Source organism: Netta rufina, assembly GCF_964035555.1.
Source record: "Netta rufina genome assembly, chromosome: 3".
NCBI classification, from domain to species: domain Eukaryota; kingdom Metazoa; phylum Chordata; class Aves; order Anseriformes; family Anatidae; genus Netta; species Netta rufina.
In genome coordinates this window covers 106251270-106272142 of record NC_140125.1, presented here as the reverse complement: position 1 = coordinate 106272142, position 20873 = coordinate 106251270, and the positions used below count along the sequence as shown (strand labels likewise).

General features: G+C 44.8%; 1 protein-coding gene across 1 annotated transcript; it reads right to left on the bottom strand.

Moving 5' to 3' along the window:
• Positions 1-660: 660 nt before the first annotated feature.
• On the bottom strand, positions 661-18989 carry ATP6V1C2 (ATPase H+ transporting V1 subunit C2). The gene is made up of 12 exons (XM_084285416.1): positions 18788-18989; positions 17174-17241; positions 12465-12550; positions 8342-8436; positions 7570-7661; positions 5421-5519; positions 3624-3692; positions 2930-3022; positions 2419-2512; positions 2002-2099; positions 1752-1881; positions 661-986 (listed from the first exon to the last, which is right to left on the bottom strand). Exons 1-12 carry the CDS (start codon positions 18914-18916, stop codon positions 891-893), a joined length of 1149 nt encoding a protein of 382 aa, XP_084141542.1. The 5' UTR covers positions 18917-18989; the 3' UTR covers positions 661-890.
• Between the last annotated feature and the right edge of the window lie 1884 nt (positions 18990-20873).

Below are 20873 nucleotides of genomic sequence, written 5' to 3'. Positions count from 1 at the left end.
ACAGCAATTTCCTTGCAAGAGGAAACAGGATTGGGCATGGGTATAGTTACTGCTGCTTTTTTTTTTTAATAAAGACACTATTACATTACATTGCTCTCCATGTCTCGTGTGTCAGCAGTAGAGTGACCCTCATGTGATCAGCCTGTTTATAAGTACCAAGTGAAGGAACTGAAAGTTCCCATCCTTTCAAGGAAATAACTTAAAATGTGGATATTTGTGATCCAGTGGTGTCTGTAAGGGATTGCACTTAGCTCATTCCTCTGAAAGTCGATGTAGTAACTGCTGGCAGCCAGTAATAACAACCACTGATGTGGGGCAGGAGCTGTGCTCCAGCTCAAGTCATCCTAGCACATGAGCTCTCCTAATGACATGTTCTAACTGACATATTTTAACTTGGCAAAAACTACGATTGGGAGTGCTTGGGATTGTAAATCAGATCACAGTAAGGTTCAAAGCAATCCTGGCAAGTTTTCTTAAGTACTTTTGTTAAATTATATGGAAAAAAAAAATGGCATTCTGCTTTGATGCTTTTTTTTCCTGTTAAGTTGTTGTTGCAGTACCAGGACTGTACATGCCTAATAGATCCATCAGCCACCACACATTTAAAACAGTTTTATTTCCAGTCCAGTAGAGACTCCATCTTTGTAACTTCCCAACAAAATAATAAATACTACCGTAGTACCGCCTGCCTCAGAAATACATTTCTGTAACACTATGAACAAAAGATGTTTATACTGAAGTTGCTTAAACCTTAGTGGAAGTGTTAGAAAAATCTTGTGTGGTTATCCTGCTACAGCTTCTGTGTTTTAATTTGACTTTCAGCAGCTAACGATTCTTTTATTATAACATTAGGGTCCTGAATAGATTAAGCTTGAGTGATTTTTTTCTTTTTAACTGCAGTCAAGAAGGCTGAGGTCAATCTTGAAATAGACATAAGGATAGTACTCCTGATTGCTCAGTTGTAAGCCAGGGATGTCCATGCCAGGCTGCAAAAGAAAACATGACTTCAATACCAGTAAAGAAAGCGTTGCACTGTTCCAAGCTAACCTGGATTGCTTTTTGTACTTCACTTTCTTAGGGGGAATGGAGTCTTGCACTTGCTGTGCTTAACACAGGGACTTCACACACAATCTGATGTTTGCTTGGTAGTTTTAGGCTGTCTAATGCCGTCAGCATTGAGAGTTGATGCTTGTTTGTAACTTCATGAATGTGCATTGCAGCATTTCGTGGTGCTTCATCTCTAAAACAATATATTTCTTTCTCCTTGGTTCATGCACTGGGACTCATGCCTGCCTGGTCTTAGGCAGTTCTAAGCTATTGGCTTTAAGCCATGGGATTTCCACTGGTTTATCCTAAATCCTTTATGCACTGAAGATGTGGGGAGGAAGAAAGCAAGTACTGCTGCCTGCTGAAGGCCCAGGTTGAGAAGTTTAGTCAGTGGCAGCCACTTACTGGCCAGGGAGCTGTCACAGTCCTAGGGTTCATTTTGAATTACTGCTGTTGTGTTGATCTGAAAGCTTACAGAAGGCGTGAAGCTTTTCACCTGAAGAAACTGCCGTAACTGAGCAGACCAATTTCAGCCTGGTAGCTGTTAACGGTGGCTGCTTCAATGGAAACTACACTGCACATCTCCACGATAACCTGCCCCTGCCCGATGCCCCTAGCCATTCTGTAGCCACCGGAGGTTACAGCTGTCAGCAGGGATCCTGCCTGAACCCTACAGCACGTGCAGTTGTAGCCTAAATACGCACATCCATTATACTTGCTGCTGCGACTTCATCCAGGTGTTTGAAGACCACGTTCAGGACATCCCTCAGGCGCTTTACGGACTTCCTATTTGGCTGCAGCAACATCGCTTGGAAGTTCACCGGGAGGCCATACCTTGGGACACACCAACACACGGGGTCATTTCCCGGGGGGGCACAGCTTTCCACCCCCGCCCTTCTGCGGGGCTGCACGTTCTGACTTCTCCAGGAACCTCTGCCAGCACTGCCCGCTTACCTCAGGACAGATTCGACGAAAACTCTCAAGGCTTTCACGTGAATCCAAGCCACGAACGCTTCACTGAAGTTCACTTTCAGCCAGCGCAGCAGAGGGCCCTATGAGGACAAACGTAGCGGTACCGTGATGCCCTTCACTCCCTGAAGCTGCTCCATAGCTAACACCATCGAACCCACCATGGGCTGCTGAGGTAGTTCTCAGGCAACCCATTATTGGCTCCCAGCTTATCAGAAGCTTGAGTAACCTTGGGCAAATTCTGTTATCTGTCCTGTGCCTTGGTTTTAGATAGAGCTCTTGGTGCTAGATAGAGCTCGCAGGAATCTGCTGGAACTATAAAACCATTTCTGAGTGAGATCCTTACACACACCAACACCAAGGGCCTAAATACATGCACCATCAACTCGATGTGCTACTTACGTATTGCTGTTTCTTATCAGAAGCTAATTTCATCAGCTCTTCCTTTTCACATTTCAGTTCCTTCTCATCAAAATAAAATTCTCGAACCATGAACCTGCAATTGAGTGACATTTGCTCTCACAAGCCCTAGTCCAAGCAATAAACACACATTTCTTTTGCATCTGGAGAAGCAGGATTGGTATGTTTAAAGGTGCTAGCCACTGAGCCATCTAAAGTATCTGGAGGGCAGGAGCTGAAGTCACTCCCAGAAAGCAAACTTCCTGCTGCCAGTAGCAGGAGAGCAGCCAGAACAATTCCAGGATCTGCAGTTCTGTGTTCAAAGAATTGCTCTAACTAGTCCCAGCTCCTTCCCTTCCCACTGCCTTCTCAGTGGCTTCAGGGCCAGCAGCAGCCCAAACAGTAAAGTCCTAAAAAACAGCAATGCTTTCAGCTGTACTGCACAAAGAACAAGTGCCTTTACCCTCATCATCCGTTTGTAGCCTGATGTGCCTCGCAATCCGTGACTGCCTACCTGTTCTCTCTAGCTTTAACCTTGAAGTCTTCCATCACTTTTCTAAATAGGGTCACGGTGAAGAGTCCTCCCTCAGCATCCTCAGCGATCATCCTGTGGGAGGGAGAAACAGCTGCTGTGATTCGACATTGCAAACCTCTTGTGCTTTCTTCACCTTCCTCTTGCAGTTCTTTCTTTCACTTATGACACTGAGCAGTATTATTTACAGGATTATTTATTCCAGGTGAAAGGATAATGCAAATGGCAGTACACTGGATTATTTTATTCTACTGCAGAAAACAATTACAGATGGAAAGGTACTGTTTGATTTCTGTAAAACATTTTTTTTTATAAAAAGTTGTATGTAATTACATGTTTCTGAATTGTGCCTGGATTATTGTAACTAGTTTTTTGTCTCTGTTATACAGCAAGCAAAAGACCTGGCTCATTGCTCATGTGCGTACTGCACGTGGAAAGAACTAGATTACTGGAAAAGGGAACCACATGCTAATTGTAGAGAAAAAACAGTTGTTGGTTTGTTTTTTTCTTTCACCTGTACTTTCCTTCAGTGGTGTAATTTCTGATTTCAAATGAGATTGGGCAAATCTATATGTTAACATGGAGCTCATGTGTTAGACAAGTCATTCCTGAACAATTTGAGGAACGTCAGGGATCTCTGAAGCCAGCCAGGACCTTAATTCGGAATTTCACTTACTTGGTGGAGCGAGGCACTACCATATCAGAGAGGGATTCATACGTCTTCTGCCACTGTGTGTAGCTTGACCTTTGAGCACAAGACGAGGCAGAGTAAATAAATACTATATACTAGAAAGCAAATGTATTGATAATCATAGCTAATTACGGTAATGATTTGGAGTAGGAGCTGGGTTATGTGATAAAAACACATAAAACTTCTTAGAATCATAGAATCATTCAGGTTGGAAAAGACCTCTAAGGTCATCTGGTCCAACCTCTAACCTAAATTCCAGTACTAAATTATGCTGCTAAGTTCTAACTCTACACTCGAAGACCTCCAGGGATGGTGACTCAACCACTTCCCTAGGCAGCCTGTTCCAATGCTGCACAGCCCTTTCAGTGAAGAAATGTCTCCTAAAATCCAACCTAAACCTCCCCTGGTACAACTTGAGGCCATTCCTCCTCCTCTTATCACCTGGTGCTTGGGAGAAGAGCCAGATTCCCACCTTGCTACAATCTCTTTAAGGTAATTGTGAAGTACAGTAAGGTCTCCCCTAAACCTTTTCTTCTCCAAGCTAAACAACCCCAACAGCTCCTTGTAAGACTTGTTATCTAGACCCTTCACCAGTTTCACTGCCCTTCTTTGGCATGCTCCAGCACCTCAATGTCCTTCTTGTAGTGAGGGGCCCAAAACTGAACACGTTTCAGGCATGGCCTCACCAAAGCCGAGTACAGGGGGACAATCACTTCCCTAGTCCTGCTGGCCAAACTATTTCTGATACGAGCCAGGATGTTGTTGGCCTTCTTGGCCACTTGACCACACTGCTGGCTCACATTCAGCTGGCTATTGACCAGCCTTCTCTCCTTTCCTGTCCTAGTCATCAGCTAGAGAGATGTTTTTCCACTGTTGCACCCTCAATTCTCATACAGTGTCTTGGGATGAGAAAGGGTCTGAAGCAGGAAGCTGAAGGTGGGAAGAACGAGGCTCTTGGCACACATGTACAGGCTGTCACAGTGTCCCATGCTCCAGGACCTCCACGTATGATGCCTCTGGTCCGTGGGCAGGTGCGGTACATCTTGTGAGCACAGGCCCAGAGCTGATCTGGTGCTATGCTGGAAACATGGCAAGAGCCAGCACTCAGAGAACGGGGTCAAGAGAAGGGTGAGCTTGCAAAGCGAGACATCTGTTTATAGGAGGAATCTGAAAGAACTTGCCAATAATAAACTCAACAAACTTACTTCAAACAGCTTTTCATAACGTGTTTTTCACAGACAGAAAAACGATGGTACCGTGTGTGTGTGTCGGAATAGGGCTATACTGAGAGGACAAGTTCTGTGTAGGCTTCTAAGAAGGACGTCTTGTACCTTCACAACTGGTGGTGACAGCAACCATCCTACACGCAGGCACTAACAACTACATGACCAGCAGAGGCCCTGTGAGTATGGCAGGTCTAATTCCTTTTATAAACTGGCTAAGCTCCAGTAAAAATCTGTTCTTCTGTTTATTTATTTATTTTATTTTTATTTTTTAACTCCTACTGTTCCTAGCAGGAGGCTGTTTGAGAACCTGCTCTGTAACAGCTAAAAACCTACATCCCACTTCTGTCCTGCTCTGACTTTGGAGCCGTCCTTGTTTCTCTCTTTCGTGCCAGCATCACCCTTGGCAGAAACCATTCTCTTTGCTAAGAAATCCACCCATTCCCCAGACATGGTGAGGATCGGCTTCCCCACCCTGATCCAGTATTGCCTGGATCCAGCATTTAGGCCCAAAATTCAATGCCGCACCTGAGCGCACGTGCCCACGCTATTGCCTTACTTTGGTACTACGACCAGCAGCGTGATGAGGTATTCAGAGTTCAGAACAAAGTCTTCTTTATGCACAATGTCTGCTAGGGTCCGGGTCAGCAGGTTTCCCCTAAAGTGAACAAGACAAAGAAAAAAAAAAAGAACATTAGCAGGAACCCAACAGCAGCATGCTGGGGTATCATGCTGTAAGTATTGTTGCCAACAGTGCACACTGGGGTAGAAAAGCATCAGGATTGCGGTGCCTGAAGGACACGTCTATGCTTCTAAAGTGGCCGTTCATTTATCTTTATTGTACTTAATAAAAAACAAAAAACAAAACAAAAAAAAAAAAAAAAACAACAACAAAAAAAACAACTAATGCTAATTCCAGAATGTCATCGACTAGCACTAGTTTATCCTTTTCCTCTATGTGAAATGACACCATGCTGCTGTTACTGTTTTTATAGCGAGGGTGTAGGTGGTTGGAAAGTGCTTGTCTGAAGCTGCCACCCCTCTGCCAGGCAGCACCACACCTTGCAGGAGGCACCTGCTTTTCTCAAGGCTGCTTGTGGGGCCATGTGTCAGACACAGCGAGCGATGTCAGTTCTGATCTAAGCCATCCAAGCAAACCTGGACGGTGGAGAACAAACTGCCCCTCTCAGCAGCACAGGGAGATTCCCTCCAGCTGAAGGATAGTGGAGACAGAAATCTCGTGCACAGGTGCTGCGGGGCCTGCAGGAGTTGCCTGCTCACAGCCCTGTTGATCACCTGAGATCCCACGGGGCTGCACACCTACTACATGCATGCGACTAGGCTGGACATGGCTGGTAAGAACCAGAGGGAAGAGAGCAGCTCCCTCCCTCCTCCACTGGGCAGGCGTGAAGAAGGACCTGAGCCAGTAGTTTTGGGGCTGAGGTTGCTGTGCCAGTTGGAACATGAACTGGCCAGTAACAACTTACTAGATGCTTGTTAATCCCAAGCTAGCTGGCACCAGTGTACACAGAGGCACCAGCATTCAAAGGTGGGCAGCACTGAGAGGAAGTGCCTGGAACATGAGGTCTCAGCTCCTGTCCCTCACCCCTTTGCTCTAGGTCCGGCACTGCTCACATTGCCCACACAGAGCAGCTGCCTCTCTCCTGGGATTTAACCTGACCTGGGAGTTGTGGAGCTGGAGAGATGCTGCAGGAGCAGGCTGAGAAGACAAGAAAAGGAAAATGAGAGCTTGTTGTCTCATTAGTGCATCCTGTCCACGATTACGCAGCCCAAGACAAACGCTTCTAACACCATCCATACCAAGCTGGAAGCACAGGCCAGTGGGGTTGGCTGGCAGTGGTGTGGCACGGGACACAAACACAGCCGAGGCCTGCAACTGTGATAGGGCTCTTCTGACCCTTGGGAACACCATGGTCCCCATGCTGAGTAGGTCTTCGTGAGGGACAGACGCATTTTTTGACAAATGTTCTGAATCACCACCTGGAAGTACTTTTTTCTATGGCTTCTGGTTGGGTTTAACTGAGTTGGTGCCTGACTTGCCCTAGAGAAAATCTAGATCAACAGCAATTTTGGTAGCAGCAAAATTCAGGTAGTAGCACATAGGCAAAGATCATAATCAACTGAAGGCAGGAGAGAGAAGCCCTGGCAGAGACTTGTAGAGTTCTGCTAGCCTTTGTCTGGACCAGCAGAATGAAATAAAGAGAAGAAAAATGAAAGTGGGATGCTAGTAGGCACAGCAGGGAAGAAAAATAAATGCTTTTGCCTCGAATATTGTAGTTGACTTTCTGAAAAGCATTTGCAGAGTTCCCCTAGGAAAGAGCTCTGTGTTGCAAAGGAATCTGCCAGTTGACTCAGATGATCTAATTTCTGACTCCCTGAAATCTCATCAGAGCAATACAGTGGCATTCGGTTTTGACCCTTTCCCAAGACTGTTTGCTCCCCCTGCTAACAAAATCATATTAGGAACTGCAGTCTCCCATGAGCTGATTTTAAGACAAGCTGATCACATCAGCTACCCCTCAGCTTCCCCTGCAGCTGTGGATGCTCAGCATGGCCCAAAGCCAGGCACTAAATTTGCTCCCATCAGAACACACGTGGCCCGCTGGACAGAAGTGGACGTGGGCATGAACTGTCCTCTCCTGAGCCATGCAGCACTCCAGAGGTGAACAGGCACATGCTATACTTACACAGTTTTTTTCTCCAGGTTCTGCAAATTTCCTTTAATGTTGTTGTATGCAGCTGATCGGGTCTTCAGGTCTGTTTCTATTTGAGTCATTTGCTAAAACAATGAAAAACTGAGAGTCAATCGGGTGCTTTAGGCATTGTCCTCCTGCTCCTCCTTCCACCTCTGCACAGTGGCGAGGGGACAGAGCTGTCAGCCTCCCACCAACCAGCTGATCACGGCCGAGAGGGAACCCACATCACTTCTGGGTTCTGCAGGTGCCCTGTGGCAACGGACCCTGCAGCCAGAAGGATTTCATTAGCTGTTACTGTGTGTATCGTGGGTGTACCTAAGGAGCTAGTTCACCATTTCATTTGTTATCTACATCAAACAACAGATCACTCCTTCCTGAATAGGCTGGCAGTGTAAGCAACTCGTCTGACCAGCAGTGTGTTTGATTTAAGGTAAGGCCAGCGATTTCACAAGAAAACCGACATGGAGAATAATATTAGTTACAAAAAGCAATAAAATATTACAATAACGGGACTAAAACACAGAAAGCTTATCAATATGTCCTAGAAAATCTGATGAAGTGCCATATAAGTATATAAACCTATTGATGATATAAATATTTTATATAAATACGTGATCCCTGTTATTACAGTAGCAATTAAATTAACTGATTTCATGCAGTGTGCTTCTGAGCCTGCTCCTGTTTTGCACCAAAGGGACCAAAAACTGTCAGAAGACACGATTCCCCTTTCTAATATCTTCTTATAACCTGGAGTACAATTTACCTTTGATAATGCTTCCAAAATATTCTTCAGCGGCTGCTTTATGGGATATTTGGCCATGTCCCACTCAAACCGGGTCAGGTAGCTAATGAGGTCAACTGAAAATACAAAGTTGGCATTAAAGCTGACAGCTTACCAAATTAAGTAATAAGAATTGGGGTCTTCCCTCACTATACCCTACACGTGACTTTTAATTAGCATTAGAGATGGCTGTGAACCAGCGGCTCAGCTCTGAATCCTCACAGAAATTTGATCAAATCTGTACAAATCGTGTGTTCAATCTAATCAACACCCCCAAAATAAGAAACGGGTTACTGAGAGTTTGAACAAAGATATTCAGAGCATAGCTGATGTTGCCTATCCATGATCCAGGCAAACTCTCACTAGAAATCAAAGCTATCCAGATGTGATGGGGAATTCCTCCCTCACTGTGCCCACAAAGCTCCCCATCTCACACAAAGCCATACGGAGTTTTTCTACGTGGATAAATCCAAATAAATGTCCAGCCACAGCACCACACGTCAGAAATTCACAGCAAAGCCCTGTGTGCATGCAGCCCTCCAAAACAAGACACCCTCAGACCGCTAAGAGCCCTGGCATCTTCCAGAATTAAGGGGAAATGATGCATAGGATGTCCCCTAGAGTAGGATGGCACTGCTTCACTTCTGAAATCCAAGGCTCCCTAACCTCAGGACATTAAGCTTGGTGCATTATGGCACCACGTTAAAATTCTCCTCCAGCAGCTCATGAATTCAGACAACTCCTCACCTATGCTGAGTCCTGGGAGCCCTTCGGATCCCAGTCTCAGTGGCTAGACAGAGAAGCCAGAGGTGTTGTCAGCTGCAGGATGGGCTTCCTTCCACACCCACAAGGATGGAGAATATCTGGGCAGCTGCTCTGGGGAGATGGGAAGCAGAATAGGACCAAGGTGCTAAGGAAAAGAGGGGCACGCTGGGGCTGCTCAGTGCTCTTTGGTGCCTTGCCCAGAGTTAACTCACTCCAGCAGTGAGGTCTGAGCACAGTTTCTTGTGGGATGGACTTCCAGGGTGAGAGGAATGCTGTATGAATTGAGATGCACGAAGAGGAATGTGGAAAGGTGTTTAACTGCTTTACTGCCAGGCTGGGGGTGCTGCCCTGCCTTGCGTGACATCGAACACCCTGGCAGGAGAGCTCTATCCTTTCCACGGGCTTCTCTCACCCCACAACAGAGTCAGCTTACCCTATTAGATTTCTGAAGCATGGAAAGTCTTACATTAGGAGGAAACCAGCTTCTTATCAAAGGACAAACTGCCCAGGAGGCAGAGAGCATTGGCACGACCACCTTCTCCCTCCCTTTCTTTGCGAACCACAGCTGTAAATCTGCCACACGTCCAAAGCACAGGAGTCAGGAGGCGAAGGTCCCTCCTGCCAACATCTGACCAGGAGCTGGCAAATCCTCCAGCACAGGGAGCATGCAGGAATAGGGCAAAGCTGCAGCAGGGCTGCTGCACGCCTCATCCTCGGGCAGTGCTTGCTCAGACCTCCAGAGAGGAGGCAGGGGGGTCAAAACACCTGAAGTTCACAGGAGCACTTAGGAGAGGAGAGATGCCTCCTCCCCAGAGTGCTCACGGCTGCCCAGGAACCCTGCAGGCTGAGTTCTTCCCAACTCTGCTTCACTCACCCAGCTCTAGGCAGCAACTTGAACAGCTTTCCCCAAAAATGCTGGATTCTTCAAAATTGTTACTCCTCTTTTTTTTTTTTTTTTTTGTCCATTTCAGTTTTGAGCTCATTATAAATGGAGTAATTCCATGACTAACCAAATTTTAAAGTTATTTCTGGGTCAGCGTTACTACAGTTGGAACAGAATTTGCTCTAGATCTTTTAAGAAAAGCTTTACTTACATTTCACATTTTTGATGGTCAATAAGCAAAAAAGAACCTCCTGCTATCATGATATAACAAAATTTCCGATATACACAAATCCAAGTTTTTCTTCTATAAGAGAGACATCTCCAAGTGACTGCTTCCAGTTGTCGCCCGCTGGAATGCAGTGTGTGTGCTCATTTAACCAAAAGTGCTGTGTTTCTGGTATTTTCATTTTCCTTCACACAAATCTAATCGGACAACTGCTACACACAGCCAACATTTTAACCACCTGGTGGACCCAACTGCTGTCAGCAACATACATCAGAGCTAAAACCTGACCATTTTTACGGTATAACTGAAAAACTAAACCTCCGTTTGGACCGTCTAATTGTCTGAAATGGGACAAGACAGCAAGAAATCACGTCTTATGATTTTGTTTCTGATTTTGTGACCTTTTTTGGGGTCCCTTTGTTAACCAGAAAGGGGGAAGGGAGGATTCTTACAGCAGTATTGCTGCTGCTTATGAGGAATGACATGGGATTCTATTAGGGGAATCCTAGATATATATATTTGTATATTAAAATTGATTCTTTTTTTTTTTTTTTTTAAGAAGCAGTGAGTAATTTTCGAAGAGTTCTATGATGTGACTCACTTGGCTGACCAAAGGACAGAAACTAGTAACATACGCAAATAATTTCCACATCCCTCTATTACAGCACATGCAGAGCTGACAGGAAAGGAAAAGGGTGTGAAAAGAGGAAACAAAGGAAATAAGTTGAACCTGATGTTTCTCAAGTCATAGGGATATCGTGATCAAGCTACGAGGTTGTTACTTGAGAAATCCATCGTAACCTGATCACTGTATCTCTACAACCAGACCAGGACTCGTTTCTAGCACTACTACACACAGATGCATGCTTGTAACACCACTGCAACCAGTGATTCTCAACATACTTTTCAGACATTTCATTTTATCCTTTAGCCCTGTAAGGTAATAAGTGGGATTATTGTACTTGTTACATAGTTGCACACATTAAATGTCAGTCTTATTTCATGCACAAAGGACATTTCTAAAAGAACTTTCCCCTTTTATCCTTTACTCATACAGATTTGAAGTACAGCACTGCAGACAATCGAAGGGTGATGGGGTGTGTGCTGTTAGCTTTCTTGTCTGACAGTCACTCTACAAGCCTGTATGTAGCACGTGTAACATGTCCAGCTTCACAAATGCAGGATGGCTTGGGAAGAACATGCTCTGCAGCAGCTCTGAAACCCACTCAGGGTCTAACAAAATGCGTAGAGATCTGTTCCTGAGTGTTAACTTTGTCCTTAACACAAGTTCCCTTTAGGGCCTTGAGTATCATACTAAGGGATAAGGTGAGGAAATAAATTCTTGGAGGTCACAAAAACACCACACTGAGTACTTAGAGACAATGCAGGGGAGCATGCAGTGAAGCAGTGGGCTCCAAATTCATCACGTCAGAAGTGTTCTTGCTGTCACTGCCTGCTCTTCTTCTCTGCTGTGTAACAGCTGCCAGCCAGGGCAGGACATCAGAAGGGAAACCAAAGCCCTCATGTCCTGCTGCCTGTGCTGGCCTGGGAAGTCCTCACCCACCCAGCTGCTGAACAGCATCACAGCTCCACTACAGAACCTACAGATGTCAAGTTATCAGTGTAGGAAACTGCTCAGGCTTTGGTTGTAACTGCAGCACTGAGTATAACATGGTGTTTCTGGTCTTGCTGCTCACAACCAACTCCTAACTCCCCAGGAGATGAAGTGTGTCATGTTTTGGAGCCAGGGCCTCAAATGTCCACCTGTGGTGTCAGAAATCCATGGTTAACAGAGCACGGGATCTATCCCAGCACTGAGGGAGGGAAAGCAAAATACTCATGGATGCCATGCTGCTGTATAGAATACAGTTTAGCTGCCTGGAAGTGATCCAGTCTATGAAGGCCACAAAAAGATGCTTGGCCATTTTAGGTATGAAGGAGGATGTCTCCTTCTCTGCTCTTCATTCCTTAGCTCTGGTGCTAAAAACATTTATTCCACAAAGGGGTACCAGCTGCTTAATACTGTCCTGGAAGCAGGAAGCAAAGCTGGAACTGGATAAAACTTTGAGAAGTAAAAAAAAGGGATCTGGCCAGATATGTTCTTAAAAAGTATTCCTGATTGTTGTCCTTTCTAATGTGTGAGTGTTTCAATTCTAGGTGTTCACATCCTGAAGCAAATACCAGTAGCACCAATGTGTTAACGTTAAGATATCCCCATTCACAGCACCTACCTCCATTGGCCAGAAGATTCTCCTGGACTTTATCTTTGGAGTCCTCCATGACTTCTCCTATATACTGGGCTATTTTCTTTATTACGCTTCAGTGTAACAGAGAAACATTGTTAGTGAAGAAACAACATAAAATAGTTACAACAACGATCTGATAAACATGGAGATACTCCAACAAAACTCTGAAGCAAGGCAGGTCAATTTGCAATTCAAATGATAATAAACAACCTGTGGCATATAGCAGAACTAAAATACACTGATTTCTGTAAACACATAGATAATATCTTCTTCCCAGTGCTCTAGAGTTCCTAAAAATACACTGTAAGTCATGATGCTTACAGCAGAAACCGGAAGACATGAAACCCATGTTTACAGCTCTGAAAGTGATGGAGTGACAAGACTACACACAGAACCATCCAGTCTAGCCCTGCTTGAAAATATGGTCCACAGGACACTGAATAAACCCTTGTGGTTGCTGAAATAAGGTTCTGACTAGGTACTCAGGAGAAAACAAAGATGTTCTCTTTGACAGTGAGAATTTCCACCTTATTCCTCTTGTTCAGGGGACTCTCTCCCCTCTCTTTAGCATGGTGGCCAAGACATTGCTTTAAGATGTATGAGAACAAGCTTCAAATCCTCCTTTGATTCTGAGCAGTGATTTGGACAAATCTCCTCCTTCTGAAGATTTTTCTCTAGACAGTTTATTAAAAAAAAAAAAAAAAAAGTGTCATCACATCCCTTCAGCAGTAGAATTGAATCATTTGATCCCAGACAAAGTACCTCTTTCATAAAGGCCAAACTGCATTTCTGGTTGTTTCTGTATCTTTCTGTACTCAGAACTATTCTCAGAATTTGGCCTTCAGTTCCCCTAACAGTACCGGGTTTACTACTCCTCGTAAACAAAGCAACAGCTAAAAATTGACCGCCTGATCATGACATTCGCAGAGACATGAAGTGGACCATGGGGTGGTGACATTAAATGACAGTGTGTCTTGAGACATCCTGTGGCTTTCAAGAGCTAAGGAAAGGGATTTCAGGTACAGATATTATGAAAGTATCAGAGATAATGATTCTCTGATGTGTTGCAAAGCTGATTTACAGGGCATTTAAAAGAAGGAATTCACAGAGGTAAAGATTTCTCCCACCTCCCTTCCTGGGAACAAGCTCACAGTTTCTGGAAAGGTTTTCTAGTCCTGTGACAGGGAGGAAAGATCAGAGACTGCTGATGCTGCCAAAAACACAGTGGGCAGAATTGCTGCTGTTCTCATGACACCAGACAGGAGCAGCTCAGAGTCCAGGCTTGGTGCACCAAACAGAGCTGCCCCATTCCCTGGGGGGAATCTCTACCAGCTCACAGCCCTTTAAGGGCTGCCCTGGTTTTTACTGTCCAGCTGCAGCCACTTAGGGACCCCATGCAGGCTGAGAGCTGCTGGTGGAGAACTGTTTTGCCCACACTCGGGCTGAGGGGAGAGTGCAGGGACCCACCAAGCCATTCTGCGTCAGCTGCCACCTTGCCAAATACTTCTGCAATTTTCAGCTGGCAGATGCAGCTGGTTTTCAGCTCCTTCCTGATGCCCGGGGAGCCCAAAGGAACTTGGAGGAAAACAACGCACAGCAGGAGGCTGGGCATGTAACAGAGAAAGCAGCCAACATGAAAGCACATAAACCAGTAACTTTTCCAAGGGGACTGAAGTGTTTTAATTACAGGTGAGTGCAGCTGGTGGCTAACCTGATAGCTGGGAGACCGACAGCTTTGGTCTCTCACCTTAGAGACTGATGGTGGGGCAGGTATGTGCTCTCGTGCACCTTACAGCTCTAGTTGCCCAGCCAAGGCTCCCTGCCCTTCCAGCCCACATGACGTAGGGTCCCCTCAGGCAGGGTATGGCCAGAACAAGCTGGGCTAGAGAGATGTTCTCCCATCCCAGCCTGGTCTCTGCACCTTGCCTTCCATCCCGGGAAAGGCAGCTGGGCCTCACTCAATTAATACATTCCCTGGGCAATGAAAGAGAGCACACCCTGCGTGCCACTGATGGCTGAGGCAAGCGAGAGGAATCAGACCCCTGGAGAAGCCCCGTTGACTACAGCAGCATCCAGCAGTGCACAGCTTTCACAAGCAGCCCTTAAACCGCTCCATTTGATCAGGTGAGTCTCACCTTGAGCAAATATCACCTTCAAATGCTGTGTTATAAAAGGAGAGGGTTTCAACTAGACTGCCTTTAAAAAGTAGTAATAAAAACCTGTAGAGAGAAAACCTGCAAAAATAACTCCCTGTAGTTTATTATTATAGCTTGGAAAAAACACACATTTTGCTTGTGAAAATGCTGCAATGTCATTACTTAATTAAAAAAGAAAAGTTTATCAGTCTTTAAATGATACTGTGTATTATTTGGCACTAGCAGCTAGGTCTCCAAAGGCTGCAGGCAGCAGAAGCCCTTCAATTTCAGGCTCTGCAGATGTTGGATCCTGGAGAGCCCCTGGGTAAGAGTAAGGGAGGGGAATGTCAGCTTTGGAGAGCACCACGGCACCTACCATACGGTGACATGGAAAAACACTCCGCCTCCTGTGTAAATAAATAATAAAAGTACATGGAAACAGTAGATCCTGCAAACTCTTGCCCCTTCTCTGCTGTCCTGGCAGGAGGCAGCGCTGGCAGGTTTGTGCTGCCTGGCTTTATGAGCAGTTCTGTTTATCTAGCAACAGTGCAGCAGGTAGCTAGCTGCCACAGAGGAGCAGGAATGTAAATGCTCAGGTCATTTAGCAGCCTCATAACCCTCTGGATGCCATTTGCTTCCACTAAGTACAAGTGCTGGGCATTTTAACCCTTGACTCCCAATTTATACTCCAGACCTTTGGCATCTATTTAACAATAAACACTTTTGGACTTCCAGTACATTTGTGTTGATTGTTCTCTGCTATTGCTCTCCTCTAACTCATTTTTCTTATTTTTTAAGCATGTTTCTTATTTTTAAATCTTATTGCTTCTTCTTGATTAGTTAGCTCAAAGACAAATAGGAAGAGTCCTCACCTCAGGAGCTTACTCTGCAGAAGTTTCACTGCCTCCTTTGCTCAGTGCATATGTATGTCATATAGTGAGTGTCACTACTGGCACTGAAGGGACAATTCGTGGAGTAAAGTGGCATTCAGCTTGAACAAGGAGCTGTATGCTACACTGAAGAGTTAAGACAAAGGTAACAGTGGGAGATTAAGAAGCTCATGATGATATGCCACATAAACTATCCTCAGTGATACACTGATCCTACAGCAGGCTTTGCAGAAATCTTATTCCAGTACAAAGTTTGGAATTAGTTAAGCTCTTCTAAAAATCAATTCTGCATGATTTTTGCAACCCTCAAAGCAGAATCACACAATTGCTTGGCTATCTGCTGCCCTGAATAGAGAAATCTTGCATTAGAATAGGCAGCTGCTACTGGGTCTCTCCATTTACCCCCATTCCCACTTCATTTCAGCACAGACAATCTCCTGCAGTATGAACCAGGGACCTGGATGCGTTTACAGAGACTTCAGGGTAGTTTTCCCTGCCAGATGGACAGAGTGGCAACAGAGAAGGTTTTATGTATGAATTAACTATTAAGCTGCTCTGTCCTGCTAAAAAATCCTGAAAAAGCAATTCTAAAAAGATCAAAATTGCAAGTAACCCAGGGTGATCAAACGTAATCAGTGTTGCTGCGAGTACCAGTAAAATCATTACACTGTCCTGTGGAGAAATGCATTCTGGCAGACTTACTTTTACCCAAACAGCCTAACATAGATGTAAACAGCTTATATCAGTGTCTCTGTAAGCATTTGCATCCAACAGACAAAATTCATGAAAAGTACCAAGCATATTTAGACGAGCAACTCCTTATCAGTCCTGGCTGGGATTGAAAAGGCAAAAAGCCTCAGAGTTAACATATGGCTCTGTGGCCAAGACCACAGCAATATGTGAGGTATGCCTCCAAAGCTAAAAAAGAAAAGAGAAGCAGCAGCTTGTACTCTCATTGCTTCCTCAACAAAGCCTACTTTGTGCCATGAAGTATCTCAAAACCTGTCATTTCCTCAGCTTGCTGTTCTCTATCCTTTGTACACTCAGGTCAGTTTGGCCCTAACAGCAAACTTGGTGATGGTCAGCAAGGAGATCCCACAAGTCTATGCATAAACAGGTTTGATACAACATGTATCAAACAGTCAATATTTTGATATTAATAGTCAAACAGTCAATGTTTTGGGAGTTTAAAAGGCTAAGAGGGGGAGTCCCAGATTTCATTCAGGAGAACTTACTGCTTAGAACTCCTAAATCTGGTTGGAAAAGAGAAATCTCAAGAATAATATTCTGGAAAAAGAAAATCAGGGAGGGCTTCATATTATCTAAATATTTTATTAATTTGAGATTCTGGATAGCGTGGAAGTTGCTGTACAATATAAAATAAAGAAAAAACATTTTTTTTAACAGTTTCCCTTTGAGAAACAGCTTCCCTAGTATTGCCACTCAGACATCACTGTACAGACAGAAGTACCACTGACTTCGTGCAGCCAGGTTTTAAGAAATAGTCCTTTCTATGGCAATTGACAGAAGGGTTAAACAAACCTGTCCACTTTAGTCAGGTCGCAGTCTGGGTTAAACTGAGTCAGACTGAGGTGAACACAAGGACATACCATGCCATAAAAACAATGTCTGTTTCTCATTTGTAGGCAGTAAATAAGATCTATTTTACCTTTCAGCAAAGCTATCAAGTTTTCCCAACTCATCTGACAGACCAACAAGAGCATCCAGTGTCCCCACCTGTGTAAGAGATGAGAAGTAGGTGAAAGATACACAAGTCTAAGGCTTCCGTTGGCTTTCTTAGGGACTTTGACTTGTATTTAACATGTGTGAATTCAAAAGTTTTGCAGAATTTCATTCACTCAGTAGAAAATAGAAGCAATTCCTTTTCTCAAAGCCTAGGGTACAAAAAGCCTTTTTCAATAAAGGAAAAGCTATATATGACATCTCAAGATCACACATCAATGTTTTCCTTCCTGTTTTCATTCCTGAATGATCTTGTAGAACATATTGGCCTTTTTCCTGATAAAATGCTAGGTAGAAACATGCCCAACATACATACAAGTCTGATGTACTGAGAGAACCAAGCAAAGCAGTATGTATTCAAGAGGTTCTTCATTCTCATTCTTTCCTAATTGCAAGGACTAAGTCTCTCACAAAGCCATTTCCTCCTACACCAACATCTGCTTTTTGTGTGACTCTGTCACTGTCACAATCCTACATTTAGGATGTGATTGTATGGCATTACAATATATTGCCGAACCTTTTCTTGCACTTTTGTCAGCCCATCATTACAAAGGGTCAAGCTGAAGGAAAAAAGGAACAAAGAAACAAATTTTACATAGAACAATTAGCATCTTCAGATGCTGCAAACATTTCCTTTAACATTAATGGACTCTCACCAACGCTGGCTGAGTTGGTGACTGTAAGGCACACAGAAGGTAAAATCATAGCAATCTCTGAGCACGTGTAAAAAGCAGCACCTCCAGTCTGCAGCATTCATGTGCTAATTCAGTAGGTTATTTACTTGAGAAGAGGCCACAATCCCCTTTCACTTGCATCCTTATGTAACAGAAATAGCTCAAATTATAACCATTAACAATCTTTCTGGATTAAAGCCAGATCCTGGACTAACTGTAGCTTTATAAGTGATGGGCGATGGCAGCTCCCCAGGGAATCAAGTTCTACATCTGTTGTAGCTCCACTAACTTTAATGAAGCATATTCGAACTTTTCACAGCCACAAGTGAAACAAAAATAAGGTGCAAATCTTATAAAAGAAGGATTAAATGAGGCAAAGACATAATAAAATCAAGGATTAATGCTCTCCCTATTTATATGATCCTATGAAGCTGTTAATGTAGCTGAATATCCACACACATCTATTTCCCATAGAGAAATGTGCATTATAGCACTGTCTTCTCTGTCAGCGGTCTTACTGGCATGGTTCTAGATACTTCACTACTCCCTGTGCATTAGTGATCCAAGATGTACAATGCTATATGGTTGTCACAGCTGGAAGAAAATGGTACGCCAAATGTAACACATTAGTTATTTAACTGGTCACCTTCACTCCTTACACATACTGAAGATGACAAAAGTCAGCTTCAAGCAAAACAACTCCTGTTCCTTTCTGATCAGTTTTTAATTGACTGAACACAACTCATTCCCCAGTCGCAATCCTCTTCAGCTCTCTGCACATTGTCCCAAATGAAAAATCCCACAGAAGTCTCTAGTCCTGCCTGGGGCTGTTTCATCACCCATACCCAAACCGCTTCCCCACTTACCTTTAAGTCCGGAATATGGAACTTGCTGTTGCTGGACAAGTTGGATTTCAGTGTCACCGTATTCATTCTCTCCCATGCCTGCAGATTTGTTTTATCTCCTGGGGCAGAAATCAGCCAGAACTCCGACATGCTCTGATATTTTCCCTTCACTCCTGGTCACTGTAGAAACACAAGGCAGGTAAGAGGCTAACAAAGTCCCACATAAAACGTGCTCTTCCCTAAGAACTGACAGAGCTAGGGTGAATTACTGATTATTTTTTTTTGAAACACGAGTACAGTGAGTCACCCTATGCCTCAGACTGAACTGGAACACGACCTTCTGCACAATGTCAGAGAGGGAGCGCAGCAGTTCCTCCTTTCTCAGGGCTGTTCCCTCCAGCTTCTGGACGAGGAGCTGAAGCTTCCTCCTCCCCTCGTCCCTCCCATGCCGGTCCACTCGCATCGCTGAGCGCAGTCTCCATCGTCGCAGAGTTTGTGGACTTCGCTGACAGCCGAACACCATGCAGGACTTGTGTTTGATCAGTATTGCCTCTCACTTCTTCGGGCGCCCGTAGGCAGATGTGGGAACGAGATGTAGAAAGGCTGCTCAACTTGGAGGCTGCAAAAGACACCGCTGGAATATCGCTCTCCCTGTGTTTTCCTTTCCAGCTGGATAGGAAGGAGCAGGAGGAAGATGCGCAGAGATGCTGTCAGCAGAATAAGACAGAAAACAGTTACAAAAACCACTGGCCGACAGCTACGCCGCTGTTACTCTGTGAATAGATCAGAGAAGCACAAACCGCACACGGAGACCTCCGGTTCTTCCCCCGGGCGCCTCTCCGGGGCTCCACTCCCACCGTGCCCATCTCCTCACCCGTGTCCTCCTCCTTCTCCTCCTGCCCCGTGTCCCCCCTCACCGTGCCCATCTCCTCACCCGCTGCCCGGGGCGGGCGCGGACATGCTCGCTGAGGCAGTGCCGGGCCCGGCGGGAAGCTGAGGCGAGGCAGCGCAGGGGGGGCCCTGTTGACAGAGGCCTCGGCGCTTTTAAACCCAGAGACATAACGCGGCTGTCACTCGCTTTCAATAAAAAACGACTTGAGAGAGCCGGAAGGACTTGGAATAATTAAATTCTGAGGCAGCTTCTGTTTCTGGGGCTGCCCTGGGTGGTTTACATAGCAAATGCTCATGCAGGCTGCTAGGTGATGCTTCACTGGCAAAATACAGTCGTGGCTTTTAGTCCTCAGTCTTAAGTTTGTCATAAATTACCTTAAATTTGCCTGAGATCTTGGGAGTGTTTTGTAGCTCATCTGAAGTAATGTTCTGGAGACCCTTTTAAACCAGACGTGCTCTAAAGGAAAGGAGCACCTAAATACCTGAGTAGCTGCCTGTGAGGGGCACCTCTGCAGATGGGGATTCAGCCCCCTCCTATGGTGCATCCAGTTCTCAACATCTGACTGAGTGCTCTAATCACTGTGCTGTCACTTGGGTAAGCTTTCCTGTACAATCACAGAATCATTAAGGTTGGAAAAGACCTCCAAGATCACCTGGTCCAACCATCCTCCTACCACCAATGTCACCCACTACACCGTGTCCCTAAGCACCACGTCCAACCTTTCCTTGAACACCCCCAGGGACAGTGACTTTACCTACCTGGGCAACTTGTTCCAAAAACCTGTAGTTGGTGTTTTACTTTCTTTAGAAGATAGTGCATTTTCCTCTGAACCTATTCATGTTCCTATGTACCAAATGTAAATGAAGACCCACAAGAAATTGAATTTTAGAAGGATGGCCCTTGTTTTTTCACACGATCTGTCCTAAACCAAGGGGTTTGCATTGCTTGGTCCTGGCAGTTCTGATCATGTACAAACTCAGACCTCTTGATACTTGCAATTACCCTAATGAAGACCCATAATGGGTTCAAGTATCACTGGCATTAGGTAGAAGCACCTCATGGGAGAAGTCCTAGATTTGGACAAGTCTGTAGTCTTAGACTTGGATAGATTCATTCCATCTAAATCACACTTCAGGTAACTAACAGTTCAGAGTTAAGGTTTATAGGTTCTTTACATTAGGCAAGATATACCATCAGGATTCATCCTCCCTTGCT